General features: G+C 38.5%; 1 protein-coding gene across 1 annotated transcript in view; it reads left to right on the forward strand.

The window, feature by feature from the left end:
• LOC106071677 (uncharacterized) overlaps window positions 1–25,618 on the forward strand; it is an 84,893-nt gene extending 59,275 nt beyond the window's left edge. The window contains exons 3-4 of the mRNA XM_013231834.2: window positions 8,706–8,855; window positions 25,013–25,618. Coding sequence (XP_013087288.2) covers window positions 8,706–8,855; window positions 25,013–25,526 — 664 coding nt within the window. The 3' untranslated portion in view covers window positions 25,527–25,618. The remainder of the gene's footprint in view (window positions 1–8,705; window positions 8,856–25,012) is intronic.
• Window positions 25,619–26,145: the final 527 nt, after the last annotated feature.

A 26,145-nucleotide genomic window follows, 5' to 3' on the forward strand; every position in this document is an offset into this window, starting at 1 on the left:
AATAAGGGAAATACGTTCTACATTATTGATATATATATTTGTAAGTGCGGAGTTCTTCCCCTTAGATGTATTGGGGAGCCGGTACACAAGTGATGTTTCTTACATAAGTTCATGTCATCTTATGTCATCTCAACGACTCGGCGATATGAGTAGGCTATCTATCTATCTATCTATCTATCTATCTATCTATCTATCTATCTATCTATCTATCTATCTATCTATCTATCTATCTATCTATCTATCTATCTATCTATCTATCTATTCAGCCTACCAGCTTATCTAGCCAACAATACATTCAACAACGCCTAACCTTCCCTTAACCTATATGACAGCTTTGCCGATTACTTGAGTGATTAATCATTAGAGGTTCAAGACAGTATCGAAGGGGTCGAAATAATCATCCAGATAATAATCAGCTCACTAGCAGCATCGATTAACTCTTCAACATCTTTGTTATTATCATGTCGTTCGCAACGACTAGGAGACTGCCTGGTTCTCAAACTTTGGTCAGCGGACCCCCAGGGTACTCAAGACGACCGTAGGGGATCCGCAGAAAGAAGAAAATTAAATTGTATAAAATAACTACTGTTTAATATGTCTATTACGTACTGTAGCTTCTATATCGTACTTAACCAAAGTTGGAATGACATTCTTTACTTGTTTTTTTTTCCGACAGGGTATTAAGCTCTTTATCTCAAATCCCAAGCATAATTGAGTTTACACGTTAACATGTTATTGAAATATCATTAAGCGAAGAGCTTAAGACAATGTCTACAATAGGATACCGAAAATTCCCGGTTTCAAAAACAGATTCCAATTTTATATCATTTCGGGTACAGAAGTTGTTGGTTGCTTTCGCGTTTTCTTATTCGAACAAACGTGGATTTATTGTCGTAACGAACCTCATCGCAAATAAAAGAAACCGACTACAAATGTGTGCTCGTTGAGATTTGCTGCTGCTAATTTATAATAATAATAAAAATAGTAATCCTTATTGTCCGTAAGGAAATTTGTCTTATAATCTGTGTCGGACATATATACATTCATAATCAACCTCATCCCACTCATTATTTTTTATAAATTTTATTTTTAACAAAAATTATTGTCTTAATAAAAAATTCTCAAATAAAATGTTTTTTTTTTATTTTTTTTTTAAATTGTTTTTTTTTTTTAGCCTTTCTAGTATAAGTAATATATAGGCCTACAATGCGTTTGTGTAGTGTTTTTTTTTCCGTGGTCAAGATTAGAGTATATAAAGGTCTCCACGAGTCGAACAAGTTTGAGAACCTATGTGCTTATGCATACGCATCCCCTGATGTTGGCGCCCTTGTGTTCGGTTGGACGCATGTACTTACAACTGGCTGGGTTGAGAGGCAATCATCATGCCCTGCTATCACCAGCTTGGTTGAGATCTAGATAGTAGGTTGAAACTTTGATAAGACTTAAACTAGATTCTAGATAGTCTAAAACTAGACCACACAGTGACTTATAAAACAACAACACATTCTGTTGTATTTCGAAGACATAAACAATTCGTAAAGTAGTAATTAAAATCTAAAACAGCATTAACATTGTTTTTCCGCATAACGATTATTAGAATAAGAAAATCAAAGTTCCATTAAATTGTTTTATTTATATTTTTTTTGTTAGTAAAGAAAAAAGATTTTAAGAAAAGTAAAATGATATGAAGCATAAAGAAAGTCCTAATATGGGGCACGCTTTTAACACTTTACAATCACATAAAAACTCAAGAACTCTATTGTTACATTATCATTACAAATTATTAAAAAGAAAGACAACTTTCTGAAGTCTCTCCACATGTAGATCTAAATGTTGAGACTTATAGAAAACTCACCATCTCCTGATTTTTCCTCAAGGTTGTCTCCCGAAGCCATTTCCCGTGTTTGGGTACAGCCTAGCAGTTGATCCTAAAAGGTATCGGATATTCCGTTCCTTTTGGTCACATCAGCTGCGTGGAGAGGAGGAAACTGCTGTGTGGGCGACATCGTTCCGACAGTAAACAATGCTCAGCCTTTCAAGGCTATATGGGCATTTGGGCTAATTCTTAGTGTGCCGGCACTAAATGGGGTAGTTAGGAGGCCTGTACTAAATGGGTCGGTATGGAGGCCTGCACTAAATTGAGCAGTCAGGAAGGATGCACTAAATTGAGCAGTCAGGATGGTAGCTCTAAATGGGACTGTAGGAAGGCCTACACTAAATGGGTCGGTATACAGGTTTTAAAAAATGGGTCGGTATGGAGGCCTGCACTAAATTGGGTAATCAGGAGGCCTGCACTACAGTTATGAGGCCTGCACTAAATGGGTCGGTATGGAGGCCTGCACTAAATGGGTCAGTATGGAGGCCTACACTAAATGGGGTCAGGAGGCATGCACTAAATGGGTCGGTATGGAGGCCTGCCACGTCATAGAGGCCTGTGATGTGGTAACGCGCTACTGGTCTAAACTGCCCACAGGTTGCGACGTTGCATGACGATTGGTCTCGCCCTATGCCAGATTTATTCTTAGTTTTTGACGAGGAAACGAACACTAAGTATAAAAAAGAAGGAAACTAAATGGGGCCAATGCATGACAACTTTAGAACCGGTCTAAGTGTGGCTAAGAAGTGAAACCACACCAAAAAAAAAATGAATTAGATGGGGAAGATGAAGCAGGCAGGGGAGACAACTATAACTCATGTATGTAATTGCATGGTGTGCTGAAGACTACTACAATCGTAAGTGGATATTATTGTATTACCCAAATATGGCGGGAGGAACTATCTGGGTCAGGGCCAATCGGATCGTGACAATAACAGAAGACTAGAAGTGGTGGAAGAGAAAGAGTACGCATGTTTACATTGAGTTTTCAGTTCAGTTATTAGAATAAGCAGACTTGAACAAGCTCTGGAGTCTAGATACTGTCACAGTAGATATTAGACTTTCAGCTTGTTTTGGTTAATGAGCTGGTCCTTATGGCGCCTAGGGCTAAGGTTGCAGGCCTCAGGTTAATGATTGTTAATCAGTTAAACCCTGGGTTGATATTTTTTACCTTGATTTAGTCAAATAAAACTTGGGTTAATATTTCAGACATTGAGTTAATACGTTAGACCCTAAGTTAATTAGCTAGACCTTAGGTTAATGTTTCAGACCTTGAGTTAATGTTTCAGGCCTCGATTTAATGTTTCAGATCTTGATTTAATGTTTCAAACCTTGAGTTAATCAGTTAGACTTTCAGTTGATGTTTCAGAAACTGCGTTGATGTCTCAGACCTTGAGTTAATCAGTTACAACTTGGGTTAATGTTTCAGACCATGGGTTAATGTTTCAGACCTTGGGTTAATGTTTCAGACCTTGGGTTAATGTTTCAGACCTTGGGTTCATGTTTCAGACCATGGGTTAATGTTTCAGACCTTGGGTTAATGTTTCAGACTTTGGGTTAATATTTCAGACTTTGGGTTAATGTTTCAGACTTTGGGTTAATGTTTCAGACTTTGGGTTAATGTTTCAGACCTTGGGTTAATGTTTCAGACTTTGGGTTAATGTTTCAGACTTTGGGTTAATGTTTCAGACCTTGGGTTAATGTTTCAGACTTTGGGTTAATGTTTCAGACGTTGGGTTAATGTTTCAGACTTTGGGTTAATGTTTCAGACTTTGGGTTAATGTTTCAGACCTTGGGTTAATGTTTCAGACGTTGTGTTAATGTTTCAGACTTTGGGTTAATGTTTCAGACCTTGGGTTAATGTTTCAGACCTTGCTTTAATCTTTCAGACTTTCGGCTTATGTTTCAGTTAATCAGTTGGACCTTAGATAAATATTTGAGACGACGTCAATGCTAGAATTTTCGCATTAGTGTTTCAAACATTATGCTAATATTTCACAAGTTGCAGACCCGCCGTCAGGGAGAGGCTACCAGAACTCTGGTCCGCTGTATCAACAGAACAGTGTCCGGCTCACGCTTTGTTTTTGGTATGCATCTTGTCCACGTAGTTGAAGTTTTTGGTATGCGCTCCAGACTTTCGGGCCTACGGTCCTAGTTTCGAAATGTGCTGGCCGTCATCTCATGCTGGCTTAGACAAGGTCCTCCCACACACACACATACAGCAATAAAAGAATAGACAACAACAATCCATACTTTCGATGGTCTTAGGCGACCCCCGACAAATTGTCAATCGACCCCCAAGTGGTCGCGACCCACAGGCTGAGAACCCCTGTGCTAAAGTGTCTGGAAACTTGCAATTCACAAGCTCTTTTATTTTGGGGACACTAGTCAAAATAAAAGCACAAGTTCGACATTTTTGCATAGTCACGATGGAACAGACCGCCTCCTCGTTCATCAAATTACATTGCTTTTGTAATTATAAGCTTGGTTCACTTTGTTGTTAAAGTATTGATTTTTAAAGGTTGAATGTAATTATTGGTACTTCTTATAATTTTTAATACAAAGTCAGTCCAAAGTGCCTGGTGTGTTGTTGTTGTTTTTTGTTATTCAGTAGAAGATTACATTGCCAAAAACACACAAGACAAAATTTAAGTTCCATGTTTTCACAACAATGAATGTTAACATCGTCCAGACATTGTTCACACTTGATGATCATTGGGTTGCCCATTGTCTTCTGTTGTAGACACATGTGTTATACATACCAAAGCAACGAAGTCCTTGACATTGGGATTTTTTCGAAAGGAACTCTCTTTAGTTTCTCTGGAAGAACACAAAAAAATTCCGAGAAACATAATACTAAATGTTTGTATTTGTGTCTACCAGCTGAAAAGCATGAATTCAAATTGTAAATGTTTTTATGTGCAACAAATTGTCAACAAAGTGATTTTGTTTTTTTGGTACTGAAGAGATGACATTGCCAACAAAACATACGACACTAACGTAAGTTTACGGTTTACACAACAGTTCACGTTGACATTGTTCATGAACTGTCCAAACTTGACGATCACTGGGTGTCCATTGTCCTGTGTTGTAGACGAACGAAGATAGTGGGGTTCTTTCGGAAGGATCTGTCCTTATTTCCTATGGAAGCCCAAAGGTTCTAAGAAATATAAATGTTTTTGTTGGTGTTTTTGAATTCCTAAAATTGTTTGTAGGTACAACAATGTGTGCATAGACCACCAAACGCCTGCGATGCAACAGAAAATATACTTTTTTTTTCATAGTAATCTAGGTAAAACTGAATGTAAAAAAGGTTTCAGAGTTTGTGCTTATTTTTCATACAAGAAAACATTAAGAAAAAAATTAAAAAAATAAAAACTTAAACTTATTATTCCTCCTATTCAGTGCATGCATCTTTTGAATGATTACTTCCCTCTCAATAACTAATTAACCCTAACCCGATTCACAAGCAATCAAAAATAAATAAATCCTGGCTACGTCCATGTATAGATCTATTAACCAGAATACAGAAAAGTCTAGTCTGGTGATATAGATTAAGATATAGTAATTATATTTTATATTACTGGGTAGTGAAAAGGGCTACCAATCAAACCAATATTGATCATCATCATCATTATTAAATTCCATTTAAGTGAGGGCTTGAGAAGCTTAAATCCTCTCTTACAAAAGCCCTGGACAGACCCTACTGTCTTGCGTAGTGCATACATATCACCATATAGGTCCAGAATTTTTGGTTTCCCAGACCTGTCGAGACGGAGATCAGCAAGTCTGGGACAGCAATACAGAATATGAGGCACAGTTTCCTCTTCTTTCAGTATTGATAGATTATATACATATTTGTATATTGTAAAAATGAATTGTAGAAGATGTTTCTAAATAAAACGGTGCACAAAACATTCATGTAGCTATCAAAGCCAGAGTTTTCATTTTATGGCCTATTAGATACATTTTGTTTTCCACAAATATTCATAAACTGTTCAATTTCTTTAAGAAAATCGTTTGAGTCGAATTCTAATCCCGCGTTTACCCACCCAGTGACCACCGACCCACCCAGTGACCACCGACCCACCCAGTGACCACCCACTCAGTGACCACTCACCCAGTGACAACTCACCCAGTGTCCACCCACCAAGTTACCACCCTACCAGTGTCCACCCTCCCATTGACCACCGACCCAGTGTCCACCCACCCAGTGACCACCCACCCAGTGTCCACCCACCCAGTGACCATCCACCCAGTGTCCACCCAGTGTCCACCCACCCAGTGACCACCCACCCAGTGACCACCCACCCAGTGTCCAGCTACGTTTGAAGAGTTGGTAAGCTAACAGGAATAGTAAAAACAAAGTTTCGTGACGTCTATTCAACAAATGACGTGCTGAACATCACATAAGCTATATGTGTATACACATATATATATATTCTCGCTAATATTTTTAAAGTTATAATTCACTAATTTTAAAATAGTTATTTTCCCCCTTTTTTTTAAAGCCCATGGTTTGTTTGAAGATTGTAGGATATATAATAGACAAACCAATAGACAGGGTTTGCAATGTTTTCCTAACAATGTTTTTGTTCTGACTTAATTGTCTTCAAATGTTACAAAACATGTTCTCCCAATATGCAGGCGAGATTTGGGCAAAAATCTTTTATGTGCCATTTCTCTTATCTATCTCGTTTAGAAGCGTTACGATCTGTTAGCATAATTTTGATAATTAATTTATTAATGTGACACTTTGTGTGTGTGTGAGTGTGTGTAAAGTTTGTTCTAGTCATTAGGCTTGTGTAAAAACCTGTTATTTTGTATATTGTCATTAATATTACACTTATTATAAGCATTTTCGTTCTTAATTAGGAAAAGAAGCTAGATTTAAGAATAAAAAGGTTGCTCAGTAAAAAGTGGAGTATTGAAAGAAAAAGAAATAGATAAGAGACAGAGAAGAGAAAAAGAAGATAGAGAAGAGATAGAAGAGGCAGGGACAGAAGAGACAGAGAAAGAAGTGACAGAGAGAAAAGAGACATAAAGAGACAGAGAGACAGAGAGAAGAGAGAGTAGAGAATTAGTCATGAGAGAGAATGAGAGAAGAGGTAGAGGGAGAAGAAACTGACTTGAGAGAGTGAGAGACAGAGAGAAAGAAAAAGAGAAAGTTATTCCACAACATTTGTCAAGTACAATTTCTTTACCTTGTTCGATACCAAAAAAAAAAGTTTCATTACCGTTAATTGATTTGGATATTTTTGCTATTGATTCTTTTTTTTAAATTTTTGTCAGGTACAAAAGTAATCGTACAAAACGTGATCCGAGATACGATGTGGAAAACAATAACGTGTACAAACTTTTTACCAGACAGACAGACAGACAGAGTTGATATACGCTTTGTGAAAACAAGAGAAAAGATAGAACAAAGATAAAGAGAAATGTGTGAAAGAAGAAATAAATAGTGTGAGAGAGAGAAGAGAAATAGGTGTAACCAAAAAAGAGAAAGGAAAGTAGGCTATACATTATGATATCCACCTGGATTTGAAATAAATGAAACTTCTAATCAGTCAAATGCTTCTGCTCTAGCAGACCTCAAACACGGTCTCAATGTTTTCAATTGGTTTCCTCCGACAAACAAACCCATTAATCACGCCACAATTCACATCCCACTGTATGCAGAACTGTTGCTATAATTTGAGCAGGCTGTTACACGCTATGCACTTTACTGGCAGGTTGATGAGATCAGCCCTGGACTAAATACTCGTTATATCTCTGTCAATGACAAATATAGATGGAGCAATACACAGATAAACGGGATTACGTTTGGGTCTATGATTAGTGGGCTTGTTTAGATTTAGCTATCCTCTTTTGAAAAAATTGACCACACTTCTGGTATTCTAAGACCCCAGGGCAAACCAGTGTCATAGTTAGGTCAGGCACAAATTTTGGGCAGATGCTCATTGCCTAAACCTTAATCCAAAATAATCCTACTTAGAGCCTCCACTTGCATTCTTCGCTGGTTAGGGAGTTAAAAGGAGTGGTATTCTGACATAACTACAATGAACTGAATAACATCTTTAGATAATGATAATAATAATAGTAATAATAATCTTTATTGTTCGTAAGAAATTTGTCTTACAACTTGTGCATTACACCAAAACAAAACATTATAACTATAACAAACCAAAATGTATATTCACACCAGACTTACTCATAATTTACATGTGACAAAGTTTATACCAGATTGTTCTTATTTAATGATTTGATTGCCAGGGGAACAAAAGAGTGTTTGTGTCTGTTTGTCTTTGCTATCGGTGTCTTGTATCTCTTTTGTGATGGTAAAAAGGGAGATTTATTTTTTCACTAGGATCTTTTTAGGTTTTTTATGGATATGTTTGTCTCAAACAGCTGAACAAATGGGTTTTGTTTTTTGCCAATGACTTCACCAGCAGCATTTAGGATTCTATGAAGTTTAATTTTATATTTAATGTTCAGATTGCCTTACCAAGTAGTGATGAATGAATGTTTTACAAAACAACATCAGCCACAATATTAAAGTGCTTGAATACTCAGTCTCACCTATCAACAGATTAAAACACTTTCATTGTGCTAGCAGAACACTATCGCCCCAATCTGCTTGTAGTTTGACTGTAAACACAGACCCATTCCTTCCCCTTGTTATCTATCGGACTAAAGGGAAAACGAAAGTATTATCCTACCACAGTGGTTATCAAGTAGGCTATCAGGAGTTACTGTTTCTATGTTTTTTTTCAGAATTTTTTTTTTTTTTTGTGTCAATGATCTAGAGTACCTTTTTCCAACTGTATAGGTATGAAAAACTGTTGGCATCCATCAACGTCCTTGACCTAGTGCTGACTCTCATCATTCCAGTTCTCCTGGTCAGCGGTCTGATGCTGTTTACCTTGGTGGCGGTGGTCCAGGGTGCTAGAAGACAAAACCGGCTCAACGGGAAGCAAAGGTCAGTGCAAATTGTCCTATCTCTGTACGCCGTTTTGGCGCGGTGGCCGTTTTAGCGACGGGACGTTTGGGCCCCAGGAGTTATGTCCCTTTTCCTCCCTCCAACATTCCCTCTCTCCCTCCTCTGTCCCCCTCTCTCTTTCTCTCTCACTCTCTTTTTCTTACTTCCTCTCCGTCTCTCTTTCCTTACCTCCCTAATTCGCTCTCTCTCCGTCGATCTCTTCTCTCTCTCTCTCTCTCTCTCTCTCTCTCTCTTTCTTCTTCTTCTCTGTAAGACGAAATAGTTAATGTACAATCCGCTTGACATAATAAGACGTTTGGTTGTGCCAAAAGTTGCTAAGTGGGTCAGAAGTAAATCTATAGCTGGAATCAAGTGAAACACATTGGTTTTAAATCTTGCCCTGTCAGCGAAAACTTCAAATGTTGATCCAATCAAAAATTCAGTCTTGGAAAGCTTTTTGTTTTCATGTGTTCTTTTCTCCGTTCACTTCCTTATACAAGTCATCTGCATAACATAAGTCATAATAGTGCAAAGCCTCATTGAGTTAATTCCCGATACATCTGACATGCTTTCAAACGTTCGCGGTCTATAATCGCAGGTAAATCAATAGTACTATGACCTTGCTTGGAGTGCCAAAGACACTGTGGGAAAGTTTTCCTTTTGAACTCAAAAATAAAGATTGTAAAAAGTGATTTAAACTTTGCATAGTCAATTTGGAACTTTACATCTTTCTATCTATCGTATCTATCTATCTATCTATCTATCTATCTATCTATCTATCTATCTATCTATCTATCTATCTATCAATAAGTCAATCGATCTATTTATTTATTTATATATCTATATTTACTTTTACGTAGAAACCTTTCTTTTTCTTTTCTCTCTCTCGCTCTCTCTCTCTCTCACTCTCTCTCTCTCGCTCTCACTCTCTCTTTCTTAAACAAAACATAAATAGCCAAGGTCAACATGAATGTAATTCAAATGATTTTTCTCGACGTCTGAAAGGTCGATCTTTTTTTTTTTTACTTCCTGTATCCCATTATTCCTTGCCCATGAAAGGGTTTCGAGGCGACCATTGTTGAGGTTACAGCTGCACATCATCGTCTTCAATCGCTCTGCTGGTATCAAGGAATCTAAAAAATGTGAAACTGGTCAATCTCATCTTTCTCGCTTTCTTCCAACCTGGTTATGGGCCTTGTAGGGCTGGTTTTGACTTTAAGCTATGTTTCAACTTGTAGTGTGACTGTCAAATGTATGAGACAGTTTGCAACGGTCTAGCATTACATGATTTTAATAAACAAAATTAAAGCGAAAAACCAGTGCTAAAATTCCAGCCCCGCAGAGGGGGGATTTTATTTCGCTCTGGAATTTGTTTGAACCCCAAATCCTACCCCTGGCTACGCCCATGACAATATTTACACATTCACAAAACACACACACACACACAAATAAGTAAATTAGGCACATAGAAACATTTCAATGACGAGGAAGAAACTCATGATCCCAGGCCGGGTCTTAAACTCATTATGCCTATTGGGTGTTTCATACAGATAATGTTCTATTCAGTATTTCACCAATATACACATTTACATTTTAAAACTCTTGAACGTCGAACAGAAAAACTGTTCTATGACTGTCTCGTGTTTGAATCCCGTGTGTAGACTGAGGTCATTAAATTCGGGATTTTAACCCCTTCCCCCCCCCCCTCCTCTGAAATTCATCCAATTCTAATGGGTACCTGACATTATTTGACAAAAAAAGTAAAGGCGGGTTGATCGTTGTACATGTCCAATGAGATCCAGTTAACCAATGGGCCTCAGAAACAACTGACCTCTACATCCACCGCCCAATACATAGTAGTCTTTTTTTTAACTATGAAAATCCATATTTATAGCAGTAGATATCAATTTTGCATTAATCAATGGATATATTTTTTTTAAAAGTAAAATATCGCTTTCTGTTTATTAAGGAACAAATTAGAGAAAAAAAAGGCAACTATTTTGTAAATTTGTGGTCGATTCTAGATCAAGAGAAATTACAGGAAAAATTATACGCTAAAAAAATTGTGTCAAAAGTTTCGACATTGACATTATCTTCCTGGTTGTGTGCTATACGCTATCGGCTATCGTCTCGATGGTCCCGGGTTTGAACCCTTACCCAACCTCCACCACCGCCGTCGTGCGTGAGATTTGGGCCAGGAAGTTATAATCTGAAGGAACATTCGAAACAAAATGGCTAACTGCTTTTTGTTAGATTTGATGGCTTCTGTGGGCTATATTAGTAATGGGCCCTGGCGTCATAAAACCATTTCGTGACACTGTTGCTATGCCAATGAGTCAGATGGAAAAAAAAAGTAATGCGCATTGGGAATTTATCCTAATAAAACTTTTATCAGAGTAATCTGCTCTTTGTTTACTCTCAGATTTGTAAGATCCGGTTGACGCTCTTTAAACACTCAGTAAGAGAGAAGATATGAAGAAATATAGTGGCGATGTAGTGGAACTGAAGAGAAACGTAAGAAAATTGAAAGAGGAATATTGATAATTTTAAAATAAATAGACAAAAATAAAACAATGTCAAGGACACCCTATTGAAAAATCACCGTGGCCAAATAAAAGTAAAAATATTTTAAGCTACACGTGAACAGGTTGAGACATTCTTATCAATACACTTTCTGATTATGAACACCGGATAAAAAAAAAAGAAAAGCTTGCTATTTTTGGATTGGTCGCCACGTATTGAAATCTTCAACTCGATGACGATTTCTGATTTTCCATCTGCAGACATTTTCCAGGAAGTCACTATACTTGTCTAAATCCGTATGTCTCAATTGACTATCAACACAACACGTTTGATATATTGAACTACGTGGCTTTGCGATTTTTTTCCTTCCTATCTTTTTTTTAATCTTTGAAAGATAACTTCGGGTTATGATAACTGGACTCTATTGCTCTGAGTGGCTGCCAGTGAGGTCCAGTGCAAACTAAGAGTCAGTCCAGAGATTGCAGAGCTTGCACCAAGACCACAGAAAGACGTATACCACACACGTTGACTGCGTTGGCAATGAATTACCGTATATATAATATATACCACAACAACTCAAACAGACACAAAGATAAAGGCACATTCCTCTTTCCATATGGTAGGACAAATTTGTACAAATGCTCCTTCGTCGCTAGTTCTATTAGAGCATGGAATGGGTTGTTTGAGTCAGCCAGGAAAACCAGTGACTTGTGTCACTTGAGAGAATTTCAATCATTGATTAACATACATGTCTAAATTGACCTAAGTACTCGCGTATGGCGTAATCATCTTTATTTTATAAGATAATATAAGATTACGAAATACTATTTATACCAAGCAGATGTTATGTAACTACGTAAAGAAACTGTGGCAAAGAACAAAGCAGCAGTGTAATGAAGTAGATATCCTTCAATGACGATGGATAGGCCACACCCTTCCCCAGTGCATCCAACATTACCTGAAGTCCTCACGTGGGGACCCCAAAGAAAGAGGAAGAGTTGACATGGGGCCAAGATTTGGGAGCAGATTCCAAACAGATGGGCAATACTTGGGGACATTTGGTGAGACTCGCTAAGAACCGAGACGCCTGGAGAAAGCTGGTGCGTGGATTGTGCACCAGGAGGGACCAAAAGCAGATATAAAATTTAGTATGACTAGATATATTTTCCTAAGTACAAGAGCAGAAGTCAATTTGAAAATAAAAGCAGGTTTAGGCTCTGTGAATATTGAAATATTTGTTTATATTTAGTTTTATTACCTTCAAATGTTCCATCAAAACTGAAGATTATTTACACCCTAACCCAGACTTCCTACAGCGGAGCGTGTTCAAAGTTCGAGATTTTCCGTAAATACAGACAGCACATAAAACGCAAACATCCGGGGTCATCGTAGGTACATCGTAAATTTATTGGTAAAGGAAATTATGCTAAATATAGATTGTAATAAATTTTGTTGTAATATTTCGCCCATCTGTTTCAAGTCTCAAATTTTGTCTGCGCCCATGTGTTATACTTTTTAAAGAAAAATCAAAGCCATTCAGCATTCATTCAACATTGTGGAAAGGTTATTTTATGTGTTCAATCAGAGGAGAAGGTCATCTGGTTCGCATTGATTTCAAACGAGGGGAAATTCTTAGAACGTGTTTGAATTCGATCTTCGGGTTGAATTATGTTTGGAAATGTCGTGCCCACCAGGCTAGAAGGGACTTTTTTTTTATATTTTGGTTTGTGTTTATGTGGTGTAGATCTTCACACGATGTGAAAATATCAATAATGGAAGTAGGCCAACTAAAGCGTAATGAGTGGGCATTGTAGAGAGAGAGAGAGAGAGAAAGAGAGGGAGAGAGAGAGAATTAAAAGTAGTGAAAGAGAATGAAAGAAAGAATGAAATAATGGCAAAGAGAAAATAGAAAAAGTGAAATAAAAGGAAATAGAGATTGAATGAGAAATTAAGAGAGAAAGAGAGAGAGAGAGAAAGTAAGATTGAGAAAGAGAGTAGTATAGAGAGCACAAGAGAGAAAGCAAACGATTGTAAAAGAAAGAGAGAGAGAATAGGAGATAGAGAGAAATAAAGAATAGACGAATAAGATCCGATATATATATATATATATATATATATATATATATATATATATATACAGAAAGAGAGAGAAAGAATCAGAACTTAAGAAGAGAGTGATAAAATGACGTTATTGAAAGAAAGTTACAAAAAAAAAAATAATATGAAAGAAAAAATTAAGAATGAAAAAAAGAAAAAAGAAAAGCATATTGTAAGAGAGAGATAGACAGAATGAATTAGACATACAAGAATGAGACAGACTGAAAAAAAAAAAGAAAACAGAGAAAGAGAGAGAGAGAGAGAGAGTTATCGTGATAGAAATTAGGTCTAAATAGTCCATGGTGTGATATCTTTCAACTAGATCAGAGTTCTTGAAGCAAACTGGACTGTTGTCAAAACATGAAGGGGCGTCCCGGGGGATTTCCGACTTTTATCTCCTTCTAGGACGTTACATTGTTCAATTGTCCAGACCTACGTCACTATCTACAAACTGGTTTATCTACATCTCTCTCTCTCTCCCCCCTCTCTCTCTCTCTCTCTCTCTCTCTGTTGTCACTGTTTAATCAAGCTTATCTCTAATAGTTGTCCTATTTTAACTGTTTCTATCTAAGCAAGGAAAACCAGAAAGTATGTTTGTTTGTAAATATAATACCTATTTCCTTGCGAACATCAGTATGGACAGTACAGAGGGACTTCTTATGGTCCGACAGTTTCGCTGGGCAGGGCACGCGTCCCGAATGGGGGACGAACGCATGCCAAAAGCAGTCTTTTTTGGTGAGCTAAAAGGTTGTCGACGTAACAGAGGTGCTTCACGGAAATGCTTTAAAGACCAGCTGAGGCGGCAACTTGCCGTAGCTGACATAGAAGAGAGCATCTGGTTGCATGCGGCTTCAGAACGAGACAGCTGGAGGTCATTCACAAAGGCTGCGGGATACACATTTGCGACCAGAAGAAAATCTCTGACGCAGCCGGCGAAAAGAAAATCTTAATCGACCACCGGCGGACAAAGTTTATGCTTGCCCTGGATGTGGCAAGATATGTAGGTCACAGAGGGAGGCTGCGTAAGATACTGCACTCCTCATAAATCTTCGGACTCGAAGACAAGCCTTATTATTATTGTAACAGCTATATATTCATGGATATGTGTGTGTGTTTGATTGCAAGTGTGTACAAAAGAAAGCTTACAACTTAGAAATAAATACAAATTTCCAGGTGGGAAAATGTGAGACTTAAAAAAAAAAAATTAGAACACATTCGTGACCTGTTTACACTCGAAGTAGCTTATCATTACCTAGAAGTGGAGATATATTTACTGCCACAGAGCGTGATAAACTTTTTAACGGTCTGAATTTCCAGTCCGTGACATGGTTCATGCATGAGGTGCTGTGTTTGATAAGTGCCTGATAGCTACAGCTGCTGGATTGGCCTTGATTTGTGACTAGTTACTTGTGACTATCATTATACAATTTATTCGTTCGCAGAAAAATTACGTTGGTTTTTTTTTAATATTTTTTTTTATTTATTTATTTCCGTGAATCATAAAGTAGATCAAATGGGCAGCATTTACAAGGAGGGGTAACCGTTAAAAAACTTTGGATCCTGAACTTGTAACCTATACAAAATTAACGTATTGAATTGCCCATTATATGTTAACACTGAAGGTTTGTTTCATGTCTAAGTGGCATAACGCTTTGGCTTCCAAACGTTGGGGGGGGGGGGGGGGTGGGGGAGGGGGAGTCCCTCGAATTCGAATACCAGTGAAGACTGAATATCCGAATTTTTAGGACGCCAATGGGTCCACACATCAATCCAGCCTGCTCTACTTGACATACGCTGGGGAACCTGGGACGTGACCGTCGGCCATAGAAACTGTAGTTTCTGTAACGCTGCTTTTTTAAAATTGGTGCAACCATCTCTTGTAATAGGCCAACACTGGTGTGAGCTACCTGGCATGTATGGAAGCCTCTACTGAATTAGATTCTCCAGGTCAATGGACTATCGATGGTACAGAACTTGATGTGTACCCTGTATTGGAAATACCCAAGTATGTCAGTACTCACTGACTGTAACAGTAGAACATAAGTAAATAGTATAACAACAACAAAACACATAAGCCAGCGTATCTCATTCAGAAATCAATACACGAAATATCGATTTCACTGGCAGACATATAGCTCAGGTCACGTCCTCAAAGTGAACTACAATGTGTGACCTACTGAACTCAAAGGCCAAGGTGAGGCGTAGGACGTAATCATCTTCATTTTTTGAAGTAACGTCTGTATTATATAAGACATCAACTGGTAAAACTTTGGTGAAAGGTCTGGCTAGGTACAATTAAAGTCAGCACATGAGCGTCCATGGTTGGGTTAAGAGACCTGGTGCGAGGTGCTCCTCTATCAAATCTATCCATCTTTTTTTACAAAGCTTATATCAACTCAGTCTGACTGTCTGGTACAATGTACACGTTATATCTCCCACACCCATTCTACCTTTCTCAATACGCTTTTATCCTATCACTTGTCTAGACCAGTAGTGAAAGTGATGAGGGGTGAAATAATGGGAGTAGGTCTATCTTGTGATCGCTTTTTAAATGCATTTATAAAAACTAAAGTTGAACGACTTGAATTCGAACTCTCGGTTCATGCAAACCCCTGTGCCAACGGAGTGCTTATGAAAATAGAAGATTTTATAGTTATCTATTGTTAGTTTCAAACTCATTCTAAACAAAGTATAAAGGGGACTAATTCAGCTTATACCACTACATCGATAGCGAACAAAATAATTAATTAGTAATAGTTAATTAACTCATGGTACTTTTTGAATACATGTTTTATCAAGTAGAGTAAATACGTGTGCAAAGTTTCAATTTGATCCGAGAATGGGAAGTGGGAAAACTAACGTGTTCAACGAACAGACAGAGTGAGTTTGTAAAACCAAAACAAAAAACCCTGACCTTGCCTTATGCAAAATACAACTACAGTTTTTTTTTTGTGCGTTTACTCAAGTTTACTGTAATCGTGTAAAAAAAAAAAAAAGCCAAGAAATGTGTAATTTTTATGAAGTCTTTTTTAATGCAGGAGCATATGTGGCCCGCGACACAGTACTAGGCTTCCCTTCATAACAATGTTCAACTGAAATCAACGCTAATTCTGTTCAGGACACGAGCGTGTAAAATGTATATGGCAACCAGTTCCCAGTGTGATGCTTTAGTTTACTTTTTTTGTGTTCATTTTAGTGCATTGGTAGATCACATCTAACACATGGAGCAAACTCGTACAAGCACTTTTAAAATCATTAGCACTTTCATGTAACGGGATCTATTTTAAGAGGCTAGTGGCCTGTCTGTTCAGTAGCTAGTCGCCTCTATGTTCACCTTCTAATTCTTTAACCCATGCCTCTTTGTTCACCTTTCTAATTCTTTAACCCATGCATATCTACTTCACGTTTCTAGTTCTTTAACCAAACACTTTTTTCTCTTGCTAGTTCTTTAACTCAGGCCTATTTTCTCTTGCTAGTTCTTTAACTCAGGACTCTTTTCTCTTGCTAGTTCTTTAACTCAGGACTCTTTTCTCTCGTAAGTTCTTTAATTCGGGCCCCTTTTTACTCATGTTTTTTATTTTAATCTGGCATCCCATAATCCACTTCACCCCAACAGTACCACACACACGCACGCCCAAACACAGTTACACTACACGTGGGCATAACTTAAGAAGAAACTCATACAATACCTTCGGCTTCCATCATTCCTACTACTCTTACACCATCGTCGACCAAAGTCGGGCACCGCTCATCTCCCAAGAAGCAGATCGCCGAAGGAACTCGTCCCTCCTATAATTATCCTGATGATTACTGCTTTTGTTTGCATGTCGTTCTCTCATCGGCGCGAATGACTTCCTGGTTTGGACTGAAAGGATCCACGGTACACAACAGAGGGTGACCTTGACCCTTTTGTTCTTGAGATGTATGAACATTGTTAAAAGTCTGACACATGTATTTTTCCAATTGAGCTATTTTTAGTTCAGAAAGTGTATGTGTATGTGTGACAAGACCGACATGAGTCATCGCAGAAATATGTCCGCGAGTTATGAGTCAATTGTGACAGTAACGCCCGATAACTGTTCCATGCTTCCCTCATCTCCCCTCTCCCCCTAGAGTAGATATCTCTATTTCAAAGTATCTCTAACACACACACACACACGCGCACGCACTCGCACATATAATTAGAGACAACTTATTTTCTTTCTTGGGTCTCGTTAGCCATTTAGCTGCGCTGGCTGTCGTCTGGGGTCGCTATCTGTGGGAAGGACTCGCTGCTTGTCTTTAAAGCATGACAGGAGTTTGTTTTTAATTAACAGGGAACGGGGTTGGGAAGGCAATAGTTTTTTTTTATTTTTTCTTTGCTCACACAAACACACACACATACACACACACACACACATACAGTTATACATATAGACGGAAGCGTGGTCGAGAGGCTAAGTACGCTTGAACCTGGTTTGTCTTGTGGGCTTTAGGTTCAACACCCGACTGGAGCAGAGTTGTGTATACTGAGCGGCTATAGCCAGCACGGAAAACCTTCTCCCAGATATCCCCCCCCCCCCCAAACTGGTCCACAAATGAGATTGGACCATAGCGTTCTGAGCATGTTATAAGCATGAAAGTTGCACTATATAAAAGCTATAATAAGATTAATACATACCTACATACATATGCATAAATATATACATTTTAACTATTCCATTATATCAAGTCCGTTATTTTCATTCGTTGTTTTGTTATGTGCCCTAGAACAGTATCTTTCAGGAGTTAGTGGAATGACAGCAGATACACCATTCCCTTGTCAGTTACTTGGGGGGGGGGGGGGAATTGAAATTTGTACCCGCCCCCATCGGTGTCCAATAGTGTGTGTTTACAGTCTGTTACAGCGCAATATCGTGCTATTTTGCTAACAAAATTGAAGATCTAATGGGAAACCTGCTAGACACTGCACTTAGGAGCCCAGCAACTGGTAGAAAAACAGATCAATGCGTGAAATGCTTTATTTGGAGGCTCGGAGAAATTTAGTTTGCATTCTTTTTTTATTTTGTGACTTTAATTATTGTAGATTCTAGCAACTGTTAGTTAGTGTGAAAATATTTTTGGGTGTGGGGAGGGGGGAGGGGTTGAATATCTAGATATGCACCTTTGCTACACTCGTGTGGTAACTTTAGTTTTGATTTATTTTTTTTTTTTATGATAGGGGGGGGGGGTGGAGGAAGGGGTTTGAATCTCTCCCCCCCCCCTTTTCCTGGAAATAGTCAAGAGTATTTTGATTTGGTTTTTCTCTGTCTGTTGCTTGAATTTCTCATAGATTGACTATATTAATGGATCCCGTGACCTCTCGCTTTGGAAGAGCATTATCACACACCCACTAAGCGTCCCATTTTTAATATAATTATGGAATTTTCCTTCTACCTAGATATGAATGTATATTATATCGAGAGATAGATCTAGGACTTGTCTGTCTCTCAGTGTGTCTCTTCCCGCATTTCTCTCTCTCTCTCTCTCTCATTCTTTCTTTCGTTGTCCGTCTATCCGTCTGTCTTTCTCTCCATTGATCTAGTTACAGTATAAAGTCAAGGGACGCAAGTAAATGTAAAATTGCAAAGAATGAACATTGACATATTAACTCCCTTGTTTTTATTTTTTCGTTTGGCACACATTTTACCTAGGAACAGAAAGCTTTAGAAATGGAACTACAGATGTAGAACATTTCAAGGCGATTATTTCCAATGAACAAGCTCAGTTAGCTAATGTCTTCAAAACTAAAGTGTGTAGTGAAAAGCGGAAAGTGCATTGAATGATGGGTAGTGGTGATGGGTAGTGGTGATGGGTAGTGGTGATGGGCGAGGTGGTGATGGGCGAGGATAGGATGGGTTGTGATAACTTACCATACATTAACTTTTGGTGTTAGGTTTGACGACTACTTCAGCAAATCCTCACACAATCTGACTATGACTGAATGGTTATCTTCATGGGCGTAGACAGCATTTTGTTTCGGGGGGGGATGGGGGAATTCCCCCCCCCCAGCCAATATATATATATATATATTTGTGTGTGTCTGTGTGCGCGCGCATATAAAATTAATGTTTATTACATTCTGACCCTTCATTCTTTCGGAAGACGTTTATTGTGCCCTATAATGAGTTCTTTCTGGAGGTAGTGGAAGAATTGTAGACTCCCCACCCTTACCAGCAAGGAGCCCCGCCGCCAAGCACTACTTCCGGTATTGAAAGCTAACAAAATGCATATTCTGAGGTATCTACAGTGTCAATTATCCTGCTATAAAAAGTTCTATATTAAAAACGTAATTTTCTTACTTTCTTATATCGTTCGGCGCATTGGGCAACAAGGTGCTTCCACAAAAATCTGTCACTGGCAATGTCTGAAGCCTTTTCCAACATGCTCTGAAGACCTCCATGAAAGTGTGGCGCCAAGTTGTACTGGGATGTCCATGTTTGCTTTTTTCTCGTTATGGCCTCCATTTCATTGCAACTCTTATTATGCGTAATTCCTTTTGTCAGACACATGTCCCGCAAACCTCATGCGACGCTCTGTCACAACCTTACTAAGGGGTCGCCTCCCAGTTCAGCATAGGATTTCCTTGATGTAGACCCGATCTCTATAAGTAACTCCTAAATTCCGTCCGTAACCTCTCTTTGCCACGCTCTTGGAATTAGGTGACTAAAGTTTGCTTCAGATTTTATATCGAAAAGGAAAGTTTTATCGTCAAAATCATTTTTGGGGGGTTTTAAACTCAAAACCCCTTTGGCTGCGCTGGGACAAGTGATGGTTTAGTATTAAAATCTCACCTAAAATAAACAAAATCAAAGCAAAAAATCAGTCACTAAACTCCGACCCTCCCCTTCCCCTAAGTAGAGGGGGTGTTTGAACCCCCCTCCCGGCTACGCCCATAATTATCTTTATTTTAATGTTACTTTTAAAGCTGTGGTGCCCTATTGTTTCCGGTTTTGGAAAGGAAAAAAAAAGGTGGGAGGGAGTGGAGCCATATAAATTCCTCACACGTATGTCTTTGTCTCTGCTGAAATCGTCAAGTCAGTAGCGTAGCTATGGTGGGGGGGGGGGAGGATGGGGATAATTTGATAATCCCCCGGGCCAACACTTTAGGGGGGCCCCAAATGAATGTTTTGTTTACATTAAATATTAAATATTACGCAACATGCAAGGGCCCCCAAATGGAAAATTTCTAGCTACGCCCATGCGTCAAATCCATTATGTTTGTGACATATTATGCACTTTTGCCAGATGTTCCGGGACACTGCATCGTTGAATATAGTCCGCATGCTGTAAGCTGGTCATCAGTATTTAGAGTATTGAATGAGTAAATATTTTTCTTTATTTATAGCCATAAGTCGCCTAGACATTATTTGACAAAGCTGATATCTACTTCGTCTGTCTGTCTGGTCAAACGATTGTACACGTTATATCAACTCACCCTGTCTGTCAGTCTGTCTGGTCAAACGATTGTACACGTTATATCAACTCACCGTGTCTGTCAGTCTGTCTGGACAAACGATTGTACACGTTATATCAACTCACCCTGTCTGTCAGTCTGTCTTGGTCAAACGATTTTACACGTTATATCAACTCACCCTGTCTGTCAGTCTGTCTGGTCAAACGATTGTACACGTTATATCAACTCACCCTGTCTGTCAGTCTGTCTGTCAGTCAGTCTGGTCAAACGTTTGTACACGTTATATCAACTCACCCTGTCTGTCAGTCTGTCTGTCAGTCTGTCTGGTCAAACGTTTGTACACGTTATATCAACTCACCCTGTCTGTCAGTCTGTCTGGTCAAACGATTGTACACGTTATATCAACTCACCCTGTCTGTCAGTCTGTCTGGTCAAACGATTGTACACGTTATATCAACTCACCCTGCCTGTCAGTCTGTCTGGTCAAACGATTGTACACGTTATATCAACTCACTCTGCCTGTCAGTCTTTCTGGTCAAACGATTGTACACGTTATATCAACTCACCCTGTCTGTCAGTCTGTCTGGTCAAACGTTTGTACACGTTATATCAACTCGACCTGTCTGTCAGTCTGTCTGGTCAAACGATTGTACACGTTATATCAACTCGACCTGTCTGTCAGTCTGTCTGGTCAAACGATTGTACACGTTATATCAACTCACCCTGTCTGTCAGTCTGTCTGGTCAAACGATTGTACACGTTATATCAACTCACCCTGTCTGTCAGTCTGTCTGGTCAAACGATTGTACACGTTATATCAACTCACCCTGTCTGTCAGTCTGTCTGGTCAAACGATTGTACACGTTATATCAACTCACCCTGTCTGTCAGTCTGTCTGGTCAAACGATTGTACACGTTATATCAACTCACCCTGTCTGTCAGTCTGTCTGGTCAAACGATTGTACACGTTATATCAACTCACCCTGTCTGTGAGTCTTTCTGGTCAAACAATTGTACACGTTATAGCAACTCACGCTGTCTGTCAGTCTGTCTGGTCAAACGATTGTACACGTTATATCAACTCACCCTGTCTGTGAGTCTTTCTGGTCAAACAATTGTACACGTTATAGCAACTCACGCTGTCTGTCAGTCTGTCTGGTCAAACGATTGTACACGTTATATCAACTCACCCTAGCTCGGATCAAGTTGAACGTTTGCATAATTATTTCTTGTTCCTGATTAAACAAAGATGATAATAAGGAGATAACAATTAATTAATTAACAATTGGTAATTAATTATTTTTTTGTTTTGGTATCGAACAAGATAAAGAAATAGAAAGACTACTTACTTTACAGATGTGGTAGTATAAGTTGAATTAGTTACCTTGAGGCCTTAAGCCCTGAGTGAACACTTTAAATAACAAAACCATCACGGTAACATTCAATAGGGTACTTCATTTGTCTCCCATTTCCTTTTTCCGCCTGGTCCAGACAGGTGATAAGATCATAACGCACCGTAAGACTAAGACTAAGACTAAGATTGCTTTATTGATCTTAATGGAAATTAGTTGTAATTACAAGGACTCTGCTCATATAAAGGCAGCACAACAGAAACATACACATAAATAGAACAGACACAACCTAGAAAGTTCATTCAGCGACTACACACAGGCATCTTGGTCATAAATAGCGCTAAACAAAAACAATTGGTAAAAAATATTTATAATTTGTAACGGATGCATGTGTAAATCAGATGTACTTGAAGTATTACCAATGATGCTTGATTATACTAGAATTCCGGGGTCGGCAACCTGCTGCTCGCGAGCCACATGCGGCTCTTTGGATGTGAAACTGCGGCTCTTTAGTTCCATACGCAAATATTATTTATTTTATCAAAACATTTTTAAAAATAGTTCTGAATAGTTTAACGAGGATTAGGCTCTGACTCTATTTCTCAGACGCTTGTACTCGCTTTTCATCACACCCCTCCTACATTATACGCGTCGCTACTGTTGTCAGTCACTCGGAAGCTCTTGTCCGTCGTCGGATGTTTCTATGTTGGTTTTAATTCGCTTTCGACGCAAGACGCATTGGTATCTTCACTACTGGCTTTGGCTATGACGTATTGTTTCAAATGAAACAGTTAGAAGCGATTATCTTCTCAAAATTAGAAGCAATCTACAAGTAAGGCTAATCTGGCAACCTTTGCGGTACCAATAGAAATTGCTCAAAAAAACAAACCATTTACAGATGTTGAGTATGTCAAAGATTGCTTCCTACGTGCATCTGAAGTACTGTTTCAAAAACGAACCAGAAATCTTGAAAAAGAAAATCAAAGATTTGCCACTATCCGCTAAAACAGTACAAGATAGATTTGCTAAAATGTCTTCAAGTGTAACACATTTGCAGTTGGAAGATATTCAATTTTTTTTTGTCTTATCACTTGATATAGATAAGTGTTCCGACATAAAGACACGGCACAAGTTGACCATTTTTTCAGGTATATGTCTTCCCAAGGTCCAAAAAAAGAACGTCTAGGATTGCTACCGCTCTCGTGACAATCTATAGGGGAAGATAGAGCGAACGCCGAGCAAAAATATCTTGAAGACAATAAGATCGAGTTAAAATAAAATCGTTTCAATAGCAATTGATGGGGCCAGAAGTATGACAGGAAACAATAAAAGGTTAACTACAATTTTTCGGAGCTAAATAAACCTTGAAATTCTTACGTTTCACTGCATGATGCACCAAGAAGCGCTTTGGGCCCAAACATTTCTGGCCGAAATAGTTGAGGTAGTGAATTTGGTAATCAAGATTGTTAACAGCATCTTGTCAAAAGCACTCTACCATCGTCAGTTTAAAGAATTCTTAATGAAATGGAGACTTAGTATTCCAACCTCTTTCTTCCCAATAAAGTGTGCGATGGTTTTCCAAAGGTTAAAACGTTTTGCATTGTGCTTGGATGAAATACACAAATTGCTAAATGATAAAGGCATTAATCCCCTGAATAAACCTGAATTAGAGAACGACAAATGGTTGTAAACATTTTACTTCATGGTGTATATAACAATAAAATTAAATGGGCTGAATCTAAAACTGCAAGGAAATGGAAAGCCCAGCTTATGTTTTACACAGTTAAAAATCAAGTTGGAAGAGTTGGATGTCCAGAAATGTATGTAAGTCATGCAACAAAAGTGGACAGCTTTAAAAGAAATGTCGCGAGATTATTCGCGCATGGAATAATCTTTTAGATTGCTACAGTGAGTTGAAAAAGTTGTCATTTGGAGTGCTGACTATCTTTGGATCGACATGTTCGTGCCAGTCTTTGTTCTCTTGCATGAATGTAATTAAAAGTAAAGTAAGACGCCAACTAAGGAATGCAATGTAGAGTCGTGTTTGAAGCTAAAAACAAAGTTATCAGCCAAATGTGTCCAAACTTTCTAAAACCCTTGCAAAGCCATCGCTCTCATTGAATTTGTTTGCTCAATTGTTGGTTATAAAGTACAAGTTAGTGTTGTATTATTTATTATTGGCTAGAAAAAAAATGTTGTGGCTCTTTAAAAACTTAAACATGTGTAATTTTTGGCTCTTTCGACTCAGAAGGTTGCCGACCCCTGTACTAGATGCGTGCGTACCTTGTTGAATGTATTACAATTGCGAGCTTCGAGACTATGCTATCCGCCACAGGATGAACAGGTACCAACAGGAACAAAAAGTCAATTACTTAGTACACTCAGAATGAAACTTCAAACAATGTTTAATACAGAATGGGCCAAAGTCTAGCCCGCCACTAACAATGATGTTAACCCCTTGAAAGTCTAGCAGTAACTGATTAATTAAAAGTCTATCCTAACCTCTAACCCAAAAGTCTATGTGGTCACTATAAAATGTACGTTCACTGCCGGTCCAATAAAGTGCGCAACTCAACTAACTAAACTAGCTATCTAACAAATTGTACAGATTTATTATTGTTAGTCTAGTTCTATAACAAAATAACAAATTTAATCACGTCTGATCCAAACTTATAATAGAATTACACTTTATATAAAGTTGTTTTTTTTTTTAATAGTATTTTGTATGTTTTTCTTGTTATATTTTACAGACGCGACGAGGATCGATCTCAGACAGCAGAGGCAAAGGTGGCCAAATTCCTCACCATCGTGTCGTTGACGCTCCTCTTTCTCCACAGCCCGAGTCACGTGATCCGCCTCAAGCTTCTCATCGCCAGCACCATCGGCTCCTTTCACATGACCGACTCAGACCCGGCGCTGCAACGCGCCTTCGAGGTCATGTACTACCTGAACTTCTCGGCCAACCTGGCCATCTTCGCCCTGGCCGGGGAGAACTTTAGGAGGACGCTTTCGGCCACCGTCAACTGCTGGCGCTGCAGTTGTTCTTGGCGGAGGACTTTGAGCCTGCTGAGAGTGTCAGGAAGGAGGCTCTGTCTCAGGAGCGATCCCTCAGCGGTGAATCTGGAACTTAGCCTAGTTTATACCACATATGAAAACATTTCTTACGAGAAGGATGGCAGTGAGGTGTCACATAGGCACGGACTTATGGTTGTAAGTTCTAGAAATGATTTGGCTTCTTCCACATCTTCCATTAGTATAGTGTAGTACCAATTCTCAATTCTGTTAGCTTAACAAAGACTCGGCAAACGTCTTTTTGGATGGACGTATCAGTGTACAAAGAGCGTCAGTTCTTTCTCTAGATAACATTACTGCTCGTTTTATCTTTAACTGGACTTTGTTTTGTATTCTATATGTATGTAAGCATCAATTATTTTTATGGTTTTTGTTTTTGTGTATACTTTACTACAAGGCTTATATCAACGCACTATGTCAGTCAGTATGTCTATATGGTAAAAACGTTTGTCTGTCAGTATGTCTATATGGTAAAAACATTTGTCTGTCAGTATGTCTATATGGTAAAAAAGTCTGTCTGTCAGTATGTCCATATGGTAAAAAAGTTTGTCTGTCAGTATGTCTATATGGTAAAAACGTTTGTCTGTCAGTATGTCTATACGGTAAAAAAGTCTGTCTGTCAGTATGTCTATATGGTAAAAAAGTCTGTCTGTCAGTATATCTATATGGTAAAAACGTTTGTCTGTCAGTATGTCTATATGGTAAAAACGTTTGTCTGTCAGTATGTCTAAATGGTAAAAAAGTTTGTCTGTCAGTATGTCTATATGGTAAAAAAGTCTGTCTGTCAGTATGTCTATATGGTAAAAACGTT

This window comes from Biomphalaria glabrata, chromosome 15 (assembly GCF_947242115.1).
Source record: "Biomphalaria glabrata chromosome 15, xgBioGlab47.1, whole genome shotgun sequence".
NCBI classification, from domain to species: domain Eukaryota; kingdom Metazoa; phylum Mollusca; class Gastropoda; family Planorbidae; genus Biomphalaria; species Biomphalaria glabrata.